At 46.9% G+C, this 19,289-nt stretch overlaps 1 protein-coding gene across 1 annotated transcript in view; it reads left to right on the forward strand.

Moving 5' to 3' along the window:
- Positions 1 to 13,916, forward strand: part of gpr37a (G protein-coupled receptor 37a) — a gene marked incomplete at its 3' end in the record, with an annotated part of 25,425 nt that extends 11,509 nt beyond the window's left edge. The window contains exon 2 of the mRNA XM_084334894.1: positions 13,077 to 13,916. Within this exon, the coding sequence (XP_084191020.1) occupies positions 13,077 to 13,916 (840 nt within the window). The remainder of the gene's footprint in view (positions 1 to 13,076) is intronic.
- Positions 13,917 to 19,289: the final 5,373 nt, after the last annotated feature.

Raw genomic sequence — 19,289 nt, forward strand, 5'->3', positions numbered from 1 at the left:
TACCATACCATTTCATGTTTAGGCAGCGACTATAGAATGTGTCTGGAGTGAGAAACATGGAATGATATGATACAGCGTTGCCCAGGGGTGCTCTTAACCCTTTCACTGCCACACTCTACAGAAGGTTAACCCTTTACTATCATTGGTTACCGTCGGTAGTGTGGCAGTGAAAGGGTAACCTTCTGTAGTGTGGCAGTGAAAGGGTTAACCTGCTGTTGTGTGGACCTTGTGTGTTGTCGCAGTGAAAGGGTTAAGTTCACCACGGTCAATGTTCATCTGATACGTCGCCGGCGTAGCGTAACCCGCCCGGCAACAGAGACATGAATGCTGCATGCTGGGTAACCCCCGGGCCCCCCCCCCCGCTGCATGCTGGGTCACAACAATATCACGGTGATACCTAACCCCCCCCCCCTCCTGCTGCAACAAGCTATTGTACCACAACAATGGCAGGTAGGAGGTGAGGTTTCACACCGTGGCTGAGGTGCACAGTGACTCGGGAGGTAGAAGAGCAGTCGTCCGGTAATCCGGAGGTTCCCGGTTCGATTCCCGCTCCTCCCGGGCAGCGTGTCGAAGTGTCCCTGAGCAAGACACTTAACCCCTAACTTCTCCCGATGAGCAGGTCGGCACCTTGCGTGGGCGCCTCCGCCGTCGGTGTGAGAACGTGAGAGTGAACGGGTAACATGTGAGGAGAGCGCTGTGGATAAAAGACAGATATAAATGCAGCCGTTTATATAACGAGGCCGAGGCGGCTCTGTGTTCCATCACAGTCGGACGGGGCGACAGTGGTTCAGGAGGTAGAGCTCGTCGTCTGGTAAACGGAAGGTTCCCGGTTCGATTCCAGCGTGTCGAAGTGTCCTTGAGCGAGACACCTTAGAACTGCTTCCCTGATGAGCAGGTTGGCACCGTGCGTGGGCGCATCCGCCGTCAGTGTGAGTGAGGCATACGTTGTAAAGCGCCGGATTAAAGCGCTGCACGCAGTCCGTTCTGTTTCCAGTTCCAGGCGCGCTGCACAGAAGCTCAATCACACACACGTTGAAAAAACAAGCGATGGATGGAGATAGATATAGATATAGATAGACAGGCGGACGGACGGATGCTCTCCCGGCACGTTACCCAACTTTCAATAATAATAATAATAATAATAAATAATAATAATAATAATAATAATAATAATAATAATAATAATACACTTTATTTGTATTAGCACCTTTCATACAGAAATTGCAGCTCAAAGTGAAACAGAAAAATACTAAATGAGCACATAAAGTGCAAACATATAAAATCACAGTTTTTCCACATTAGGATCTAACATCCCATAATAACACAGATGAAGTGACTCAGCGTGAGGCACGGAGAGCAGAGAGCGGCTGGACCAGGTGCGGCCAGGAGACGAGTAAACACCCAGATCTCCTCCTGAGTCCAGGAGATACACTAAGTTAGGGGCCTCTCAGTCAGATCAGTCTGGTCTCCTGCTCCTTGAAGATGGGCTCTCAGCCAGATCAGTCTGGTCTCCTGCTCCTTGAAGATGGCCTCTCAGCCAGATCAGTCTGGTCTCCTGCTCCTTGAAGATGGGCTCTCAGTCAGATCAGTCTGGTCTCCTACTCCTTGAAGATGGGCTCTCAGTCAGATCAGTCTGGTCTCCTGCTCCTTGAAGATGGGCTCTCAGTCAGATCAGTCTGGTCTCCTGCTCCTTGAAGATGGGCTCTCAGTCAGATCAGTCTGGTCTCCTGCTCCTTGAAGATGGCCTCTCAGCCAGATCAGTCTGGTCTCCTGCTCCTTGAAGATGGCCTCTCAGCCAGATCAGTCTGGGTCTCCTGCTCCTTGAAGATGGGCTCTCAGCCAGATCAGTCTGGTCTCCTGCTCCTTGAAGATGGGCTCTCAGCCAGATCAGTCTGGTCTCCTGCTCCTTGAAGATGGCTCTCAGCCAGATCAGTCTGGTCTCCTGCTCCTTGAAGATGGGCTCTCAGTCAGATCAGTCTGGTCTCCTGCTCCTTGAAGATGGGCTCTCAGCCAGATCAGTCTGGTCTCCTGCTCCTTGAAGATGGGCTCTCAGTCAGATCAGTCTGGTCTCCTGCTCCTTGAAGATGGGCTCTCAGCCAGATCAGTCTGGTCTCCTGCTCCTTGAAGATGGCCTCTCAGCCAGATCAGTCTGGTCTCCTGCTCCTTGAAGATGGCCTCTCAGCCAGATCAGTCTGGTCTCCTGCTCCTTGAAGATGGGCTCTCAGCCAGATCAGTCTGGTCTCCTGCTCCTTGAAGATGGCCTCTCAGTCAGATCAGTCTGGTCTCCTGCTCCTTGAAAGATGGCCTCTCAGTCAGATCAGTCTGGTCTCCTGCTCCTTGAAGATGGCCTCTCAGTCAGATCAGTCTGGTCTCCTGCTCCTTGAAGATGGCCTCTCAGCCAGATCAGTCTGGTCTCCTGCTCCTTGAAGATGGGCTCTCAGCCAGATCAGTCTGGTCTCCTGCTCCTTGAAGATGGCCCTTAGCCAGATCAGTCTGGTCTCCTACTCCTTGAAGATGGCCTCCTCAGCCAGATCAGTCTGGTCTCCTGCTCCTTGAAGATGGCCTCTCAGTCAGATCAGTCTGGTCTCCTACTCCTTGAAGATGGCCGCTGCTTAATTCAGTGTAAACAGGCCGAGGGGCTCCGAGATCCGTGGAAGAAACACAGCGCTGTGTGTGAAAGCCGCCAGCTGTGGAAGCGGTTGTTCAAGACGATCTTACCTCATGACTCTAAATGGCTTTTAACCTTTCCTTCGGTAGAGCAAAGCTTTCTATTTGTAGCAGCAGACCTCATTGAGATGATCGACTACCCACCCTGTCTTCCCTGGGGATCAGTGATCGCCGTCACAGGCCCTTCCCTGACTCTTCAAACCCTACACACCGTTAACATTATTCCATGAAAGTATGATCTTTGTTTTCCATCTGTGTCCACATGAATATGGTTTAAATATTTTAAATGAAAGCCAGTGACTTGAGAATTCCAGAGACTAGAATGTGCTGCAGCCTGTTCATTAATTCATCTGGAGGCGGCAGGCTGTGCTCTTCTACACGTAACAGTGAAGAAATATCACTTTAAAGTTATGATGTGCAGCCATCCGTAGTGCAATTAAGGTTGTGGTTGTGATATCCTCTGATACTATATAGATAGTGGAAGAGATGGATGAAGTGGCCGCGTGCAAACGCTGTATTTAATGTCTAAGCTGCTTAGCGACAGCGCTTTGCCTTTGTTTCCGTTGGGACATTGTGCCACACACACACATGACCACACACACACATATACACACATATACACACATATACACACAACACACATGACCACACACAACACACATGACCACACACACACATATACACACGTATACACACAACACACATATACACACACACACATGTACACACAACACACATGACCACACACAACACACATGACCACACACAACACACATGACCACACACACACATATACACACGTATACACACAACACACATATACACACACACACATGTACACACAACACACATGACACACACAACACACATGACCACACACAACACACATGACCACACACACACATATACACACATATACACACAACACACATGACCTATATGACGTGTTTATGGTATTTAGCAAGAATTTACAGCCACGGCTTAAGATCTGGCCTCGGTGCTCTAGTGTCCCCCCCCCCCCTCTCGGTGCTCTCGTGTCGCCCCCCCCCCCCCCCTCCCCCTCGGTGCTCTCGTGTCCCCCCCCCCCTCCCCCTCGGTGCTCTCGTGTCGCCCCCCCCCCCCCCCCCCCTCGGTGCTCTCGTGTCGCCCCCCCCCCCCCTCCCCCTCGGTGCTCTAGTGTCCCCCCCTCCCCTCGGTGCTCTCGTGTCGCCCCCCCTCCCCCTCGGTGCTCTCGTGTCGCCCCCCCCCCCCCCCCTCCCCCTCGGTGCTCTAGTGCCCCCCCCTCCCCCTCGGTGCTCTCGTGTCGCCCCCCCCCCCCCCCCCCTCGGTGCTCTCGTGTCGCCCCCCCCCCCCCCCCCCCCCCGCTGCTCTCGTGTGTCCCCCCCCCCCTGGGTGCTCTTGCCCCCCCCCCCCACCTCGGTGCTCTCGTGTCGCCCCCCCCCTCGGTGCTCTCGTGTCGCCCCCCCCCCCCCCCCCCCCTCTGTGCTCTCGTGTCCCTCGCCCCCCCCCACCACCCCCCCCCCCCTCCTCGTGCTCTCGTGTCGCCCCCCCCCCCCCCCCCTCTGTGCTCTCGTGTCCCTCGCCCCCCCCCCCCCCCCACCTCCCCCCCCCCCCCTCGGTGATACAGCGCGGCCGGTAGATGGATGGCGACGGCGCGCCTCGGTCGTGCTAAGCCGCGGTCCGATCAAACGGTTAATGGGGTGTAATTGCACAAACAGTGGGAACATTAGTTCTAATGGGGCTGTGCGATCAGAGACCATCTGTCATGGCGGACAGCGAGGTGACGGGGGCTAGTGACACAGAGGCTGCCCCCAGGACGGACCCGGCTCCTCGCTGTCATGTCCACCATGATGGATGTCGTCGGTGTGTTTTCGCTCGTCCTGCACATTAGGGAAGGGGGGGGGGGGGGGGGTTGGGGGGGGGGGGGGTGAAGTTGAGCCTAACTGAGGTGAAAGGAGACATGAAGCACAGTGACATATAGACCTCGTCGTGAAGGAGGCCTGCCGTACATATCCCATATCCAGTCCTCTCACCTCCTTTTCATCCATCCTCCATCGCCCTCCTTCACTTGTTTCCTTCTCCTCCTCCATCCTCTTTTTTCCTGCCTGCCTGCCTTCCTTCCTTTCTTCCTGCCTGCCTCTTCCCTCTCTTCTTCCCTCCTTTCTTCCCTCCCTCCTCCTGCCATCCCTCCTTCCTTCCTTCCTTCCTTCCTTCCTTCCTTCCTTCCTTCCTTCCTTCCTTCCTTCCTTCCTTCCTTCCTTCCTTCCTTCCTTCCTTCCTTCCTTCCTTCCTTCCTTCCTTCCTTCCTTCCGCTGATACTCGTTCCCTTCCAGCCAAACGCGGTTAGCGAGCTCAGAGAGATGAAAGCCTGTGGTCTGTAGTGCTGTATGTGACGCTGTGACAGGGTTGAGGTCTGTACGTGACGCTGTGACAGGGTTGAGGTCTGTAGTGCTGTACCTGACGCTATGACAGGGTTGAGGTCTGTAGTGCTGTACCTGACGCTGTGACAGGGTTGAGGTCTGTACCTGACGCTGTGACAGGGTTGAGGTCTGTAGTGCTGTACCTGACGCTGTGACAGGGTTGAGGTCTGTAGTGCTGTACCTGACGCTGTGACAGGGTTGAGGTCTGTAGTGCTGTACCTGACGCTGTGACAGGGTTGAGGTCTGTAGTGCTGTACCTGACGCTGTGACAGGGTTGAGGTCTGTATGTGACGCTGTGACAGGGTTGAGGTCTGTACCTGACGCTGTGACAGGTTGAGGTCTGTAGTGCTGTACCTGACGCTGTGACAGGGTTGAGGTCTGTAGTGCTGTACCTGACGCTGTGACAGGGTTGAGGTCTGTAGTGCTGTACCTGACGCTGTGACAGGGTTGAGGTCTGTATGTGACGCTGTGACAGGGTTGAGGTCTGTACCTGACGCTGTGACAGGGTTGAGGTCTGTAGTGCTGTACCTGACGCTGTGACAGGGTTGAGGTCTGTAGTGCTGTACCTGACGCTGTGACAGGGTTGAGGTCTGTAGTGCTGTACCTGACGCTGTGACAGGGTTGAGGTCTGTACGTGACGCTGTGACAGGGTTGAGGTCTGTACCTGACGCTGTGACAGGGTTGAGGTCTGTACCTGACGCTGTGACAGGGTTGAGGTCTGTACCTGACGCTGTGACAGGGTTGAGGTCTGTATGTGACGCTGTGACAGGGTTGAGGTCTGTATGTGACGCTGTGACAGGGTTGAGGTCTATACGTGACGCTGTGACAGGGTTGAGGTCTGTATGTGACGCTGTGACAGGGTTGAGGTCTGTATGTGACGCTGTGACAGGGTTGAGGTCTATACGTGACGCTGTGACAGGGTTGATGTCTGTACCTGATGCTGTGACAGGGTTGAGGTCTGTAGTGCTGTACGTGACGCTGTGACAGGGTTGACTGTAGTGCTGTATGTGATGCTGTGACAGGGTTGAGGTCTGTAGTGCTGTATGTGATGCTGTGACAGGGTTGAGGTCTGTAGAACTGTACGTGACGCTGTGACAGGGTTGAGGTCTGCTGTATGTGATGCTGTGACAGGGTTGAGGTCTGTAGTGCTGTATGTGATGCTGTGACAGGGTTGAGGTCTGTAGAACTGTACGTGACGCTGTGACAGGGTTGAGGTCTGCTGTATGTGATGCTGTGACAGGGTTGAGGTCTGTAGTGCTGTACGTGACGCTGTGACAGGGTTGACTGCAGTGCTGTACGTGATGCTGTGACAGGGTTGAGGTCTGTAGTGCTGTATGTGATGCTGTGACAGGGTTGAGGTCTGTAGTGCTGTACATGACGCTGTGACAGGGTTGACTGTAGTGCTGTATGTGACGCTGTGACAGGGTTGACTCTAGTGCTGTACGTGACGCTGTGACAGGGTTGACTTGTCCTGACTGTCCTGCTATGCTTCAGCCTGGAAACACTCTGAAGTGTTTAACCCTTCCACCGTCAAGAGAGGGTAAGAGAGAGCTCATATACAGAGAGAGAGAGCAGATATACACAGAGAGACATGTTTATGCAGTCCAGCAGCACAAGAGATTCTTATTTCTAAAGCACATTTAAAACAACTGTAGTTGCACCAAAGTGCTGTACATATAAATGGCACACAGTAAAAACATGGTAAAAAGCAATAAAGATATGACAAATATAACAAGAAAAATAAATAAATAACATAAAACAGGGTAGGTGTGAAGCAGACTATCCAGGCAAAAAAAATGAGGGGGGGGGCATTCCGCTTTGGGTCAGCAGCTGCAGAGGCACGGCCTACACTACAGCATACTGTACCGGGAGATTCTACTCAGAAAAGATATTCATAATTGTGGGCTTTGCGTCAGAGATGATCAATACCAGTCCTAAAGCATTCTGAAATATCCCCCGTCCTTTGATGTGACACTGCTTTGAGCAAAAGCATGATCGAGTCGAGTGGAACAACTCACGCTATGGTTCTAACTCCATCAGTTAAATGCGTAGAGAGGAAAATTGTCCTCCTAAACTGGAGCCATGTTGCTGCAGAGTTTCTTGAAGCAACTTAATGATTGTGGGTTAACTAGGGTCGGGGGTTAGGGTTGGGTAGACCCCGTTCAGATTTTGACAAGCAGCAACGGTTTTGCACTAGTCCAGACAGACAAATATATTTGACATCCTTGATCTCAAGCACTGTGGCAAGTAACTTAACCTTATTTCAGGCCTAACACTAACCCTAACACTAACACTAACCCTAACACTAACACTAACACTAACCCTAACACTAACCCTAACACTAACACTAACACTAACCCTAACCCTAACCCTAACACTAACACTAACCCTAACACTAACACTAACCCTAACACTAACCCTAACACTAACCCTAACACTAACACTAACCCTAACCCTAACACTAACACTAACCCTAACACTAACCCTAACACTAACACTAACCCTAACACTAACACTAACACTAACCCTAACCCTAACCCTAACCCTAACCCTAACACTAACACTAACCCTAACACTAACACTAACCCTAACACTAACCCTAACACTAACACTAACCCTAACACTAACACTAACACTAACACTAACCCTAACACTAACCCTAACACTAACACTAACACTAACCCTAACACTAACCCTAACACTAACACTAACACTAACCCTAACACTAACACTAACCCTAACACTAACCCTAACACTAACACTAACCCTAACACTAACCCTAACCCTAACACTAACACTAACACTAACCCTAACACTAATCCTAACACTAACACTAACCCTAACACTAACACTAACCCTAACCCTAACACTAACACTAACACTAACACTAAATACTAAATAAATACCGTCATACCGCCCAAGCCTAATTATAACTCATCATGGCTGCCATTAAAGTGACAAGCCAGTATAAACAGAGTTCTGAATCAAGATCTGAGTCCATGAACTAGTCTCTTCTAAATAGAGTTGTTCCGATACCGATACCAGTATCGGAAATGCCGCCAATACTGCCTAAAATGCTGGTATCGGTATCGGCGAGTACACGTAAATTCTAGCCTCCGATCCCATGATGTAATTTATCTCCTGCCGAGTCCTGCGGAGAGTGAGGATTATAAAATGAACATGTTTTAAAGTGTGATGCTGTGTCATTTTAACAGCAGATACACTTTCTTAAATTCCATTGTCCCCGACAGTGCGGTGTGACGGGGAGCTCGGACGGGATGTGTTTTGCTGGTGTTATGATAGCATTAGCTGGAAAGATAGCTAGTTGGAACAACATCCGCTTTAACGTTACATCAAATCAGATGATCGCCTGTCCTTTCTCCAGGACCTAAGACTGTCCGTGACCGTCTATCAACAATAATGCACCCACGGTGAATTGTATTTAAGTTAAGTAGCTACTGACTAGCGTTAGCTGACTATTACTAACGTTATCAAATGTCAATGCGGGAAGACGAGCTAGGTCAGTTAGCTTAGCTTGATAACGTTACCGTGTCTAAAGTTGGTGCTATTCATAATCCAGCAATAATGGCTGCAGACCTGCAAGCAAAGTACAGCAAGTGCCAAAGGATAAGAGTCTGAGGCGGAGTTTCAAAAGAGAATGTTGAATATTTATTTTGCATCAAAAATCACAACATGAACGTTCTATCTGCCACTAGCTTACAGACTGAATAGGGTATATCTGCAGAGCCACGGAGTAGCGAGTGCAACACCGTTTAATGTCTGTGTGGATCATTGGAGTAGGGTATATCTGCAGTGCTGCAGCCCATACTCATTGATTAATGATACTAATACAAATCTATACAATCACCTGTTGTTGAATAAATACCATTACTTTCCAGTTATTACTAAAAACAGTATAACAGTATCTGTAAAAAAAAAAAAAAAAGTATTTATATAATTTATTTATTTTTTTGTATGCACTGGTATCGGATAAATATCGGTATCGGCCGATACCCAAAGCTTAGGTATCGGAATCGGATCGGAAAGGGAAAAATGGTATCGGAACATCTCTACTTCTAAAGCTCACGTTATTGATTGATTGATTGATTGAAAACTTTATTAACCGATTGCAGAATGGGTACGGATGAAGACCAGAAAAAGACTTTCTAAAAAGGTCTACATTAAACATAAAACAGCGGTCACCATTTCAAAAGGGAGTTTATTTACTTTGTGACACAATAGCCAAACAAATGCACTAGCCATCAATATCTTATGCCACATGATTAGGGCCTGTTACAAAAGAAATACAAAATAAATAACTGTATTTATCAATTAACAAGTCCGAGTCCTCGTCTGCACCGTCTGAGTCCGAATGCAGTCAGTGCTCGAGTCCGAGTCCAATCGGCTCCATGTCTAACGAGTGCTGGACCAATCCCTGCGGACGCTGGGACAGTATCCATGGTGACCTCGCCAGGGGGCGGGACATGCAGCACACCTCTTCTGTTTCAGACCCGTCTGCACTGCTATGGAATAACGATGGTTTATTATTATTCATCACAGTTCCATCCCTTTCAGGAGGATACTGTAGCTATTTCATATATTGTATTTTCAGCAGAGATGGAGGAGACTTTAGGGAGTTCCTCCGTTGACCCGTCAGAGAGGCGTGTCATTATAAGGATGACTTTGACCTCCTCGCTCCGACCCTGTGGGCGTCTCAGAACTCACTGCAGTGTAGTGTCAGACAGACAGGGCCGGCTCACAGACAGACAGGGCCGGCTCACAGACAGACAGGGCCGGCTCACAGACAGACAGACAGGGACGGCTCACAGACAGACAGGGCCGGCTCACAGACAGACAGGGACGGTTTACAGACAGACAGGGCCGGCTCACAGACAGACAGACAGGGCCGGCTCACAGACAGACAGACAGGGCCGGCTCACAGACAGACAGGGCCGGCTCACAGACAGACAGACAGGGCCGGCTCACAGACAGACAGACAGGGCCGGCTCACAGACAGACAGGGACGGCTCACAGACAGACAGGGACGGTTTACAGACAGACAGGGACGGTTTACAGACAGACAGGGCCGGCTCACAGACAGACAGGGACGGCTCACAGACAGACAGGGCCGGCTCACAGACAGACAGGGCCGGCTCACAGACAGACAGGGACGGCTCACAGACAGACAGGGCCGGCTGACAGACAGACAGGGCCGGTTTACAGACAGACAGGGCCGGCTCACAGACAGACAGGGACGGTTTACAGACAGACAGGGCCGGGACAGTATCTCACTCAGTTTACAGTCCAGCTGCAGTATCTCACTCAGTTTACAGTCCAGCTGCAGTATCTCACTCAGGTTACAGTCCAGCTGCAGTATCTCACTCAGGTTACAGTCCAGCTGCAGTATCTCACTCAGGTTACAGTCCAGCTGCAGTATCTCACTCAGTTTACAGTCCAGCTGCAGTATCTCACTCAGTTTACAGTCCAGCTGCAGTATCTCACTCAGTTTACAGTCCAGCTGCAGTATCTCACTCAGGTTACAGTCCAGCTGCAGTATCTCACTCAGTTTACAGTCCAGCTGCAGTATCTCACTCAGTTTACAGTCCAGCTGCAGTATCTCACTCAGGTTACAGTCCAGCTGCAGTATCTCACTCAGTTTACAGTCCAGCTGCAGTATCTCACTCAGTTTACAGTCCAGCTGCAGTATCTCACTCAGTTTACAGTCCAGCTGCAGTATCTCACTCAGTTTACAGTCCAGCTGCAGTATCTCACTCAGTTTACAGTCCAGCTGCAGTATCTCACTCAGGTTACAGTCCAGCTGCAGTATCTCACTCAGTTTACAGTCCAGCTGCAGTATCTCACTCAGGTTACAGTCCAGCTGCAGTATCTCACTCAGTTTACAGTCCAGCTGTAGTATCTCACTCAGTTTACAGTCCAGCTGCAGTATCTCACTCAGTTTACAGTCCAGCTGCAGTATCTCACTCAGGTTACAGTCCAGCTGCAGTATCTCACTCAGGTTACAGTCCAGCTGCAGTATCTCACTCAGTTTACAGTCCAGCTGCAGTATCTCACTCAGTTTACAGTCCAGCTGCAGTATCTCACTCAGTTTACAGTCCAGCTGCAGCCTGCAGTATCTCACTCAGTTTACAGTCCAGCTGCAGTATCTCACTCAGGTTACAGTCCAGCTGCAGTATCTCACTCAGGTTACAGTCCAGCTGCAGTATCTCACTCAGTTTACAGTCCAGCTGCAGTATCTCACTCAGTTTACAGTCCAGCTGCAGTATCTCACTCAGTTTACAGTCCAGCTGCAGTATCTCACTCAGTTTACAGTCCAGCTGCAGTATCTCACTCAGTTTACAGTCCAGCTGCGGTATCTCACTCAGTTTACAGTCCAGCTGTAGTATCTCACTCAGTTTACAGTCCAGCTGCAGTATCTCACTCAGTTTACAGTCCAGCTGCAGTATCTCACTCAGGTTACAGTCCAGCTGCAGTATCTCACTCAGTTTACAGTCCAGCTGCAGTATCTCACTCAGTTTACAGTCCAGCTGCAGTATCTCACTCAGTTTACAGTCCAGCTGCAGTATCTCACTCAGTTTACAGTCCAGCTGCAGTATCTCACTCAGTTTAACCCGCGTTAAATGACTCAGAGAAGTGTCACGTTGTGGTTTTGTGGTACATCTCTTACGTGATTTCTTTGGACCTTGTTCAGCACAGTCTTATGCAGAAGTGTCTACTGCCCAAAGAAATCTACTTAAAAGTTTGTGTCCTGCCCAAGGTATTAGCTAAATTAGATATTATGTATTAGGGATGGGCATTTTAAAGACAAATCCAGATCGATTGATCGCATGCTATACTCGAGTGATCGTGTATTACTCGTAAGGGGGAAAAAACTAAAAATAATAATAATATTTGTGAATATTTTTATTTTATTATTTGTATTTTTTAACTTGCTTTTGTTCATTCACGTATATGTTTAAGGAAACCAACAAACAGTTATAATCTTACACATACATGTGAAACAAATATGGAAAAAATTTATAAAAAAATTATAAAGAATATTAATAATTTAAGATCGATTTTTCTCATAGCTATGAGTAATCGATTACTCACGCCCATCCCTATTATGTATACTATCTCTCTCTGTACCAACAATACACTTAACCGGTTAAGCTGTAGCCCTATTTTCAGAAATGTTGCCTAAAGGTACATGCCTAAGTAAATGGAAGATTGCTCCACTTCTACAAGGTCAATTAGCATGTTCATCTAGCAAGAACATCTAGGGACCTGGGGGTATGTATTCCAGTCTCAGAAATATTGTGTCTGTTACTAGGCTTGAGTAAATTGTAATAAAAAAAAGGAGAATATAAATTATGATTTTATTTTGCATCTGTGCCGGTGAATAACACCATGAAAACATTGAGGTTCTTCACTGAGCTCGTTCAGCACCTTCCTGAGATCAAGTGGACAAATAATCTAAGCAAATGAATAAAGGGAAGATGATTAAACAGAAGGATTTGTAGATACAGTAATAAATTATAATCCATTTTAATTATAAATTCATATTTGACCTTGAACTTGACCTTATTATGGCCAAATCATACATCTATGGATAGGGAAAAGGCTCCTCTTTCCAATGACTGGGTTAAATCTGGATTCAGTCATTTCCTCACGGTTTTACGATAAAAGAGATATAATTTGCATTTTACCGATAAATTCTTATTTTCGGTAAATCTTATAAAACATCGGTAAAAATGAAAATATACACAGCTGTGGCTCACGAGGCAGAGTGTTCATCTGGTTAGAATCCAACTCCTCGATGCCCGGCAGCGTGTCGACGTGTCCTTGAGCAAGGCACTTAACCCCTAACTGCTCCCGCCGTCAGTGAGTGAATGGGTGAATGTGAGGCATAAATAGTCAAATGACACATCTATATAACTATATAAATGCAGTCCATTAACTTTAACGTCCCCTTCCTCTCGTCCCCACCAGGTGGCGTCGCTGGGCGTCACCACCTTCACGCTGTGCGCCCTGTGCATCGACCGCTTCCGCGCCGCCACCAACGTCCAGATGTACTACGAGATGATCGAGAACTGCGCCTCCACCGGCGCCAAGCTGGCCGTCATCTGGGTGGGCGCCCTGCTGCTGGCGCTGCCCGAGGTCCTCCTGCGCCAGCTGGTCACCGAGGACGGCGAGTCGGCGGACGTGACGCCGTGCGAGCGCTGCGTGGTGCGCGTCTCCACCGCCCTGCCGGACACGCTGTACGTGCTGGGCCTCACCTACGACGGCGCGCGCCTCTGGTGGTACTTCGGCTGCTACTTCTGCCTGCCCACGCTGTTCACCATCGGCTGCTCGCTGGTGACGGCGCGCAAGATCCGCCGGGTGGAGAAGGCGTGCGTGGCGCGCGGCAACAAGAAGCAGATCCAGCTGGAGGGCCAGATGAACTGCACCGTGGTGGCGCTGGCCATCCTCTACGGCTTCTGCATCATCCCGGAGAACATCTGCAACATCGTCAGCGTCTACATGGCGGCCGGCGTGCCGCGCCGCACGCTGGACATCCTGCACCTGGTCAGCCAGCTGCTGCTGTTCTGCAAGTCGGCCGTCACGCCCGTGCTGCTGTTCTGCCTGTGCCGGCCCTTCAGCAAGGCCTTCCTGGACTGCTGCTGCTGCTGCTGCGCCGAGTGCGGCCCCCCCCCGCCCAGGGGCCCGGCCAACGGCACCGCGACCAGCGACACCGAGCACGAGTGCATGACCGCCGAGCTGGAGCTGTCGCCCTTCAGCACCGTGAGGCGCGAGGCCGCCTCCTACACCACGGTGGGGACGCACTGCTGAGGTCACGCGGAGGTCACGGGGGGCCAGAGGGAGGTCACGGGGTCACAAACAGAGAGAGGTCACGGGGTCGAGAGAGAGGTCACGGGATCGAGAGAGAGGTCACGGTTACATTCCCGTTCGTATCTGTGGCACATGTTTAGGAGTTTAACTGATACTGCAGATTGAGTCGATATCGGGGTTTACTTACTTAATAGGGCAGAACACTGTTTGTCCATTACTCTGTTTACACAATGTATATATGAAGGAATACACACATTATGTACTGCATAGTTCAACTTGAATATTAGAATTCATAGCAATTGTTTTTTTTATTAACTCACCAGTATTCTTTCCAAATTTGCACTCAGTTTGACATTTTGTTCTTTTTTGTTTGTGTCTTTTTTTGTTCTCCTGGGTCTTTTTGTTTCTTTGATTTCTTTGATTTCTTTGATTTCATTGATTTCTTTGATTTCTTCTTCACGCCTCCGCAGAGCGAGAGTCCACCTCAGATGGAACGTACTGTAATGTAATGGCTGGTCGTAGTGTGTTGTGTTTGGCTGATAATGGTGATTCTTGTGAATCGGTTGAACAGGTACAGTAAGCCTGGCTCCCTTGCTATGTAAGTATATTGTTATTCACTCTGTATTTGATAGCAGAACACAATGTATAACGCACTCCGTTCGGTCTGTAATGTCGCAGGAGTGTTTTTTAGCCAAGAACTGTCACTTTAAATAAAAAACAAAAGAATACAGATTTGAACTGAATATTTATTTTGAATGTATCGTCTTATAGGGTTACTAAGCAGTTGTATAGGTTTACAGTCTTATAGGGTTACTAAGCAGTCTTATAGGGTTACAGTCTTATAGGTTACAGTCTTATAGGGTTACTAAGCAGTCTTATAGGGTTACAGTCTTATAGGGTTACTAAGCAGTCTTATAGGGTTACAGTCTTATAGGTTACAGTATTATAGGGTTACTAATCATCTCACACAATACAATATAATAATAATAATATCTTACATTTATATAGTGCCTTTCAGGAGACCCAAATATGCACAATCATTTAACAATATTTGATTTTACAGTGACTGAAAAGGTACAGACTGAAGCATAATGCTTATACATGCCTGTCCTATATTCTTAACAAAATTAAGACTCCAAAACAGTATTCTAAAAGAAAATAGCAAAAAAACAGTATTATTCACCTTTGTAGTTTTCAAAAATAGCTTTACACACTATTTTCTTAAAAACCAAAAGCGAATGACTCATTCTTAACTGTACATCAGCATTGTTCCACAAGTTAACCCCAATAATAGAAATACACCTCCTTTTAATCCCTTTCTTAGCTTTTTGAACAGTACATTTTATATGAAGTAACACTTGGATAGATTTGAGCTGAATATTTATTTTGAATGTATCGTCTTATAGGGTTACTAAGCAGGAGGGTTCAGCCCAGTAGCTCAGTGTAGCTGTAGTAACACTTCAGAGTGGCAGCTGGACAACTGCAGAGTGCTTTTGCTGATTAGCCTAATGGGAGGGTCATCTCTGCTCAGCCAGGCAGGGTGATGTGGCTTCTCTGCCCACCGTGACATCACTGTCCACTCCCCCCTCGAGGACACAGCGGCCATTGTTCTGTCTCCTCGCATTGTCATGGCAACCACCTCTGGCTCTCTGCATTCTTACATTAGCTGACATCATGGTGAAGTCCAGTGGTGCAGTCATGAGCACATACTGTACGCCATGCAGTGTAGCTCGTGGCTCGTTCAATGGTATTGAGCTGTTATGGTTGTGGATAATCCAGATTAAGGGTTGAACTCATTCCACTTTCCATGAGTTTGTTTCATTGAGGCGTCCTTAACACTTGTCCAAATATATCTTTTGGACAGCCCATGTATTTGCAGTTATGAAGTTAATCTAAATCGGAGTGTGAATGTCATCATATATCACAAGAAACGACTCAACCTGGACTGTCTTCATGAGTGAACGCGACACTTTAACTTTAGATACTAAAGTTTGAAAACATTTGGTTGTTCGTCTGAGGTGCTCTGAACTGGCCGTATGGAAATATGAGGAGCTATCTGATCGGAGGAGCATTTTAGATGGATACACTGCAATCTGGTTTTATTTCAGTCATGTATTAATCTATTCCATTACATTATAAGTGGATTATACCTGCCCGACAGGATGTAACATCTGTGTACATTTTATTCTTAGAAAATAAGACACAACGTGGTGCTGGATTAAAAACGTTTTGATGCATAATTACAGAGGGTGTACATGAGTAACTAAACAAAAATGGCTCCTTAAAATAGGATCCTGTACATCGATGCGTCAGTGAAAGCGTCTTTGAATTCCTGAACCTACAGACAGAGTGTAATTTTTTAAATTATTTTTCCCGATCTTTCTCCCATCCCACTGTTAGTCGTTATGCCAATTCCCAACCCCCTTCCTGGTTGTTGCGCACCCCCCCCCCTACTGTTGGTCCGGGAGGCCGGAGACTGTCACATGCTTTCCTCCGACGCATGTGCAGCCAGCCGGCAGCCAGCCTGGCAGCGCAGGTTCTCACCGGGAGAGTGTAACGTGTGGAAGGTCACACTACCTCCCTCCAGATCCTACCCTCGCTGTGCAGGCGCCCCGACCGAACTGTAGGGGTCGCTGTCCACAACGCCCAGGACCCACCCATCAGCTTTCCCACCCCCTAACACTGCCAATTGTGTTAGTATGAACGACCAGCCAAGCTGATAGCAACGCAGAGAGCTGGATTCGAACCCAGCGTCTCCAGCGTTGATGGCGAGCGCCTTGCCCACTACACCACCTAGCCGCCCACTATGATCGATTCTGAGCTTGACGAAGATATGAAGCTACTATTTATGAAGATACTATTTAGGTTTAGCTGCGGATGAAGCTACTATTTAAGTTTAGCTGAATGAAGCTACTATTTAAGTTTAGCTGAATGAAGCTACTATTTAAGTTTAGCTGAATGAAGCTACTATTTAAGTTTAGCTGAATGAAGCTACTATTTAACTTTAGCTGAATGAAGCTACTATTTAAGTTTAGCTGTGAATGAAGCTACTATTTAAGTTTAGCTGAATGAAGCCAATATTTAAGTTTAGCTGTGAATGAAGCTACTATTTAAGTTTAGCTGTGAATGAAGCTACTATTTAAGTTTAGCTGAATGAAGCCACTATTTAAGTTTAGCTGTGAATGAAGCTACTATTTAAGTTTAGCTGTGAATGAAGCTACTATTTAAGTTTAGCTGAATGAAGCTACTATTTAAGTTTAGCTGTGAATGAAGCTACTATTTAAGTTTAGCTGAATGAAGCTACTATTTAAGTTTAGCTGTGAATGAAGCTACTATTTAAGTTTAGCTGAATGAAGCCAATATTTAAGTTTAGCTGTGAATGAAGCTACTATTTAAGTTTAGCTGTGAATGAAGCCACTATTTAAGTTTAGCTGTGAATGAAGCTACTATTTAAGTTTAGCTGTGAATGAAGCTACTATTTAAGTTTAGCTGAATGAAGCTACTATTTAAGTTTAGCTGTGAATGAAGCTACTATTTAAGTTTAGCTGTGAATGAAGCTACTATTTAAGTTTAGCTGTGGATGAAGCTACTATTTAAGTTTAGCTGCGGATGGAGCTACTATTTAAGTTTAGCTGTGAATGAAGCTGCTATTTAAGTTTAGCTGAATGAAGCTACTATTTAAGTTTAGCTGTGAATGAAGCTACTATTTAAGTTTAGCTGTGGATGAAGCTGCTATTTAAGTTTAGCTGAATGAAGCTACTATTTAAGTTTAGCTGAATGAAGCTACTATTTAAGTTTAGCTGAATGAAGCTACTATTTAAGTTTAGCTGTGAATGAAGCTACTATTTAAGTTTAGCTGTGGATGAAGCTACTATTTAAGTTTAGCTGCGGATGGAGCTACTATTTAAGTTTAGCTGTGAATGAAGCTGCTATTTAAGTTTAGCTGAATGAAGCTACTATTTAAGTTTAGCTGTGAATGAAGCTACTATTTAAGTTTAGCTGTGGATGAAGCTGCTATTTAAGTTTAGCTGAATGAAGCTACTATTTAAGTTTAGCTGAATGAAGCTACTATTTAAGTTTAGCTGAATGAAGCTACTATTTAAGTTTAGCTGAATGAAGCTACTATTTAAGTTTAGCTGTGAATGAAGCTACTATTTAAGTTTAGCTGAATGAAGCTACTATTTAAGTTTAGCTGTGAATGAAGCTACTATTTAAGTTTAGCTGTGAATGAAGCTGCTATTTAAGTTTAGCTGTGAATGAAGCTGCTATTTAAGTTTAGCTGTGAATGAAGCTACTATTTAAGTTTAGCTGTGGATGAAGCTGCTATTTAAGTTTAGCTGAATGAAGCTACTATTTAAGTTTAGCTGAATGAAGCTACTATTTAAGTTTAGCTGAATGAAGCTACTATTTAAGTTTAGCTGAATGAAGCTACTATTTAAGTTTAGCTGTGAATGAAGCTACTATTTAAGTTTAGCTGTGAATGAAGCTACTATTTAAGTTTAGCTGAATGAAGCTACTATTTAAGTTTAGCTGTGAATGAAGCTACTATTTAAGTTTAGCTGTGAATGAAGCTACTATTTAAGTTTAGCTGTGAATGAAGCTACTATTTAAGTTTAGCTGTGAATGAAGCTACTATTTAACTTTAGCTGAATGAAGCTACTATTTAAGTTTAGCTGTGAATGAAGCTTCTCTTTTAAAAGGAACAGCAAGAATCCAATGGATAAGAGTGATGGAGCTTAGCTGTAAACTAAAAAACTACGTACTTTGTCCTCCTCTGTGTCCCAAGCTTGATCTCATCGGCAATGCATTTGTGGTGATGTTAAATATAAGCAGTCTACGTTTTATTTTATTTTTGCAGAAGAACATGCAGACTGCCCACAGAAAGGCAGGGGTGCGAACCCAGGACCTTCTTGCTGTGAGGCAGCAGTGCCAACCACTGTGCCACCGTGCCGCCCCTAGTTGGGTTTTATTCAGCCATGTTTGCAGTGCAAAGGTCTTTTGGCGTTTAAAAAGGTAATCGCAGCACCATTGGAATTGGAATAACGGGTCTACCACCCCGTGAGATGCTGTGACCCTTTATGTAAATGTATTAATACACAGCCCACAGCGAGGCCTACAGCGTTCAAGCTGCCTGTAATATGGAATAATGGCTGTGTCCCAGTCAGAAGCTGCCCTGCGGTGGAATAACAAAGGCGTCCATTCTTCTGGACAGCATAGTCGTGACTCCATTCATCAACAGGCATTCTTACTGGGGTCAATGTTTGTACTGTGTCCCATAACTGTACTGTGGAAGTGTGTTACTATGGCACGTAATGTTAGGGTCTTTACAGGCAGCATGGTGTACACTGTACACGGTTATGTCTTAGCAGAATG

Source organism: Notolepis coatsorum (assembly GCF_963971535.1).
Source record: "Notolepis coatsorum genome assembly, chromosome: 18".
Classification (NCBI taxonomy): Eukaryota; Metazoa; Chordata; class Actinopteri; order Aulopiformes; family Paralepididae; genus Notolepis; species Notolepis coatsorum.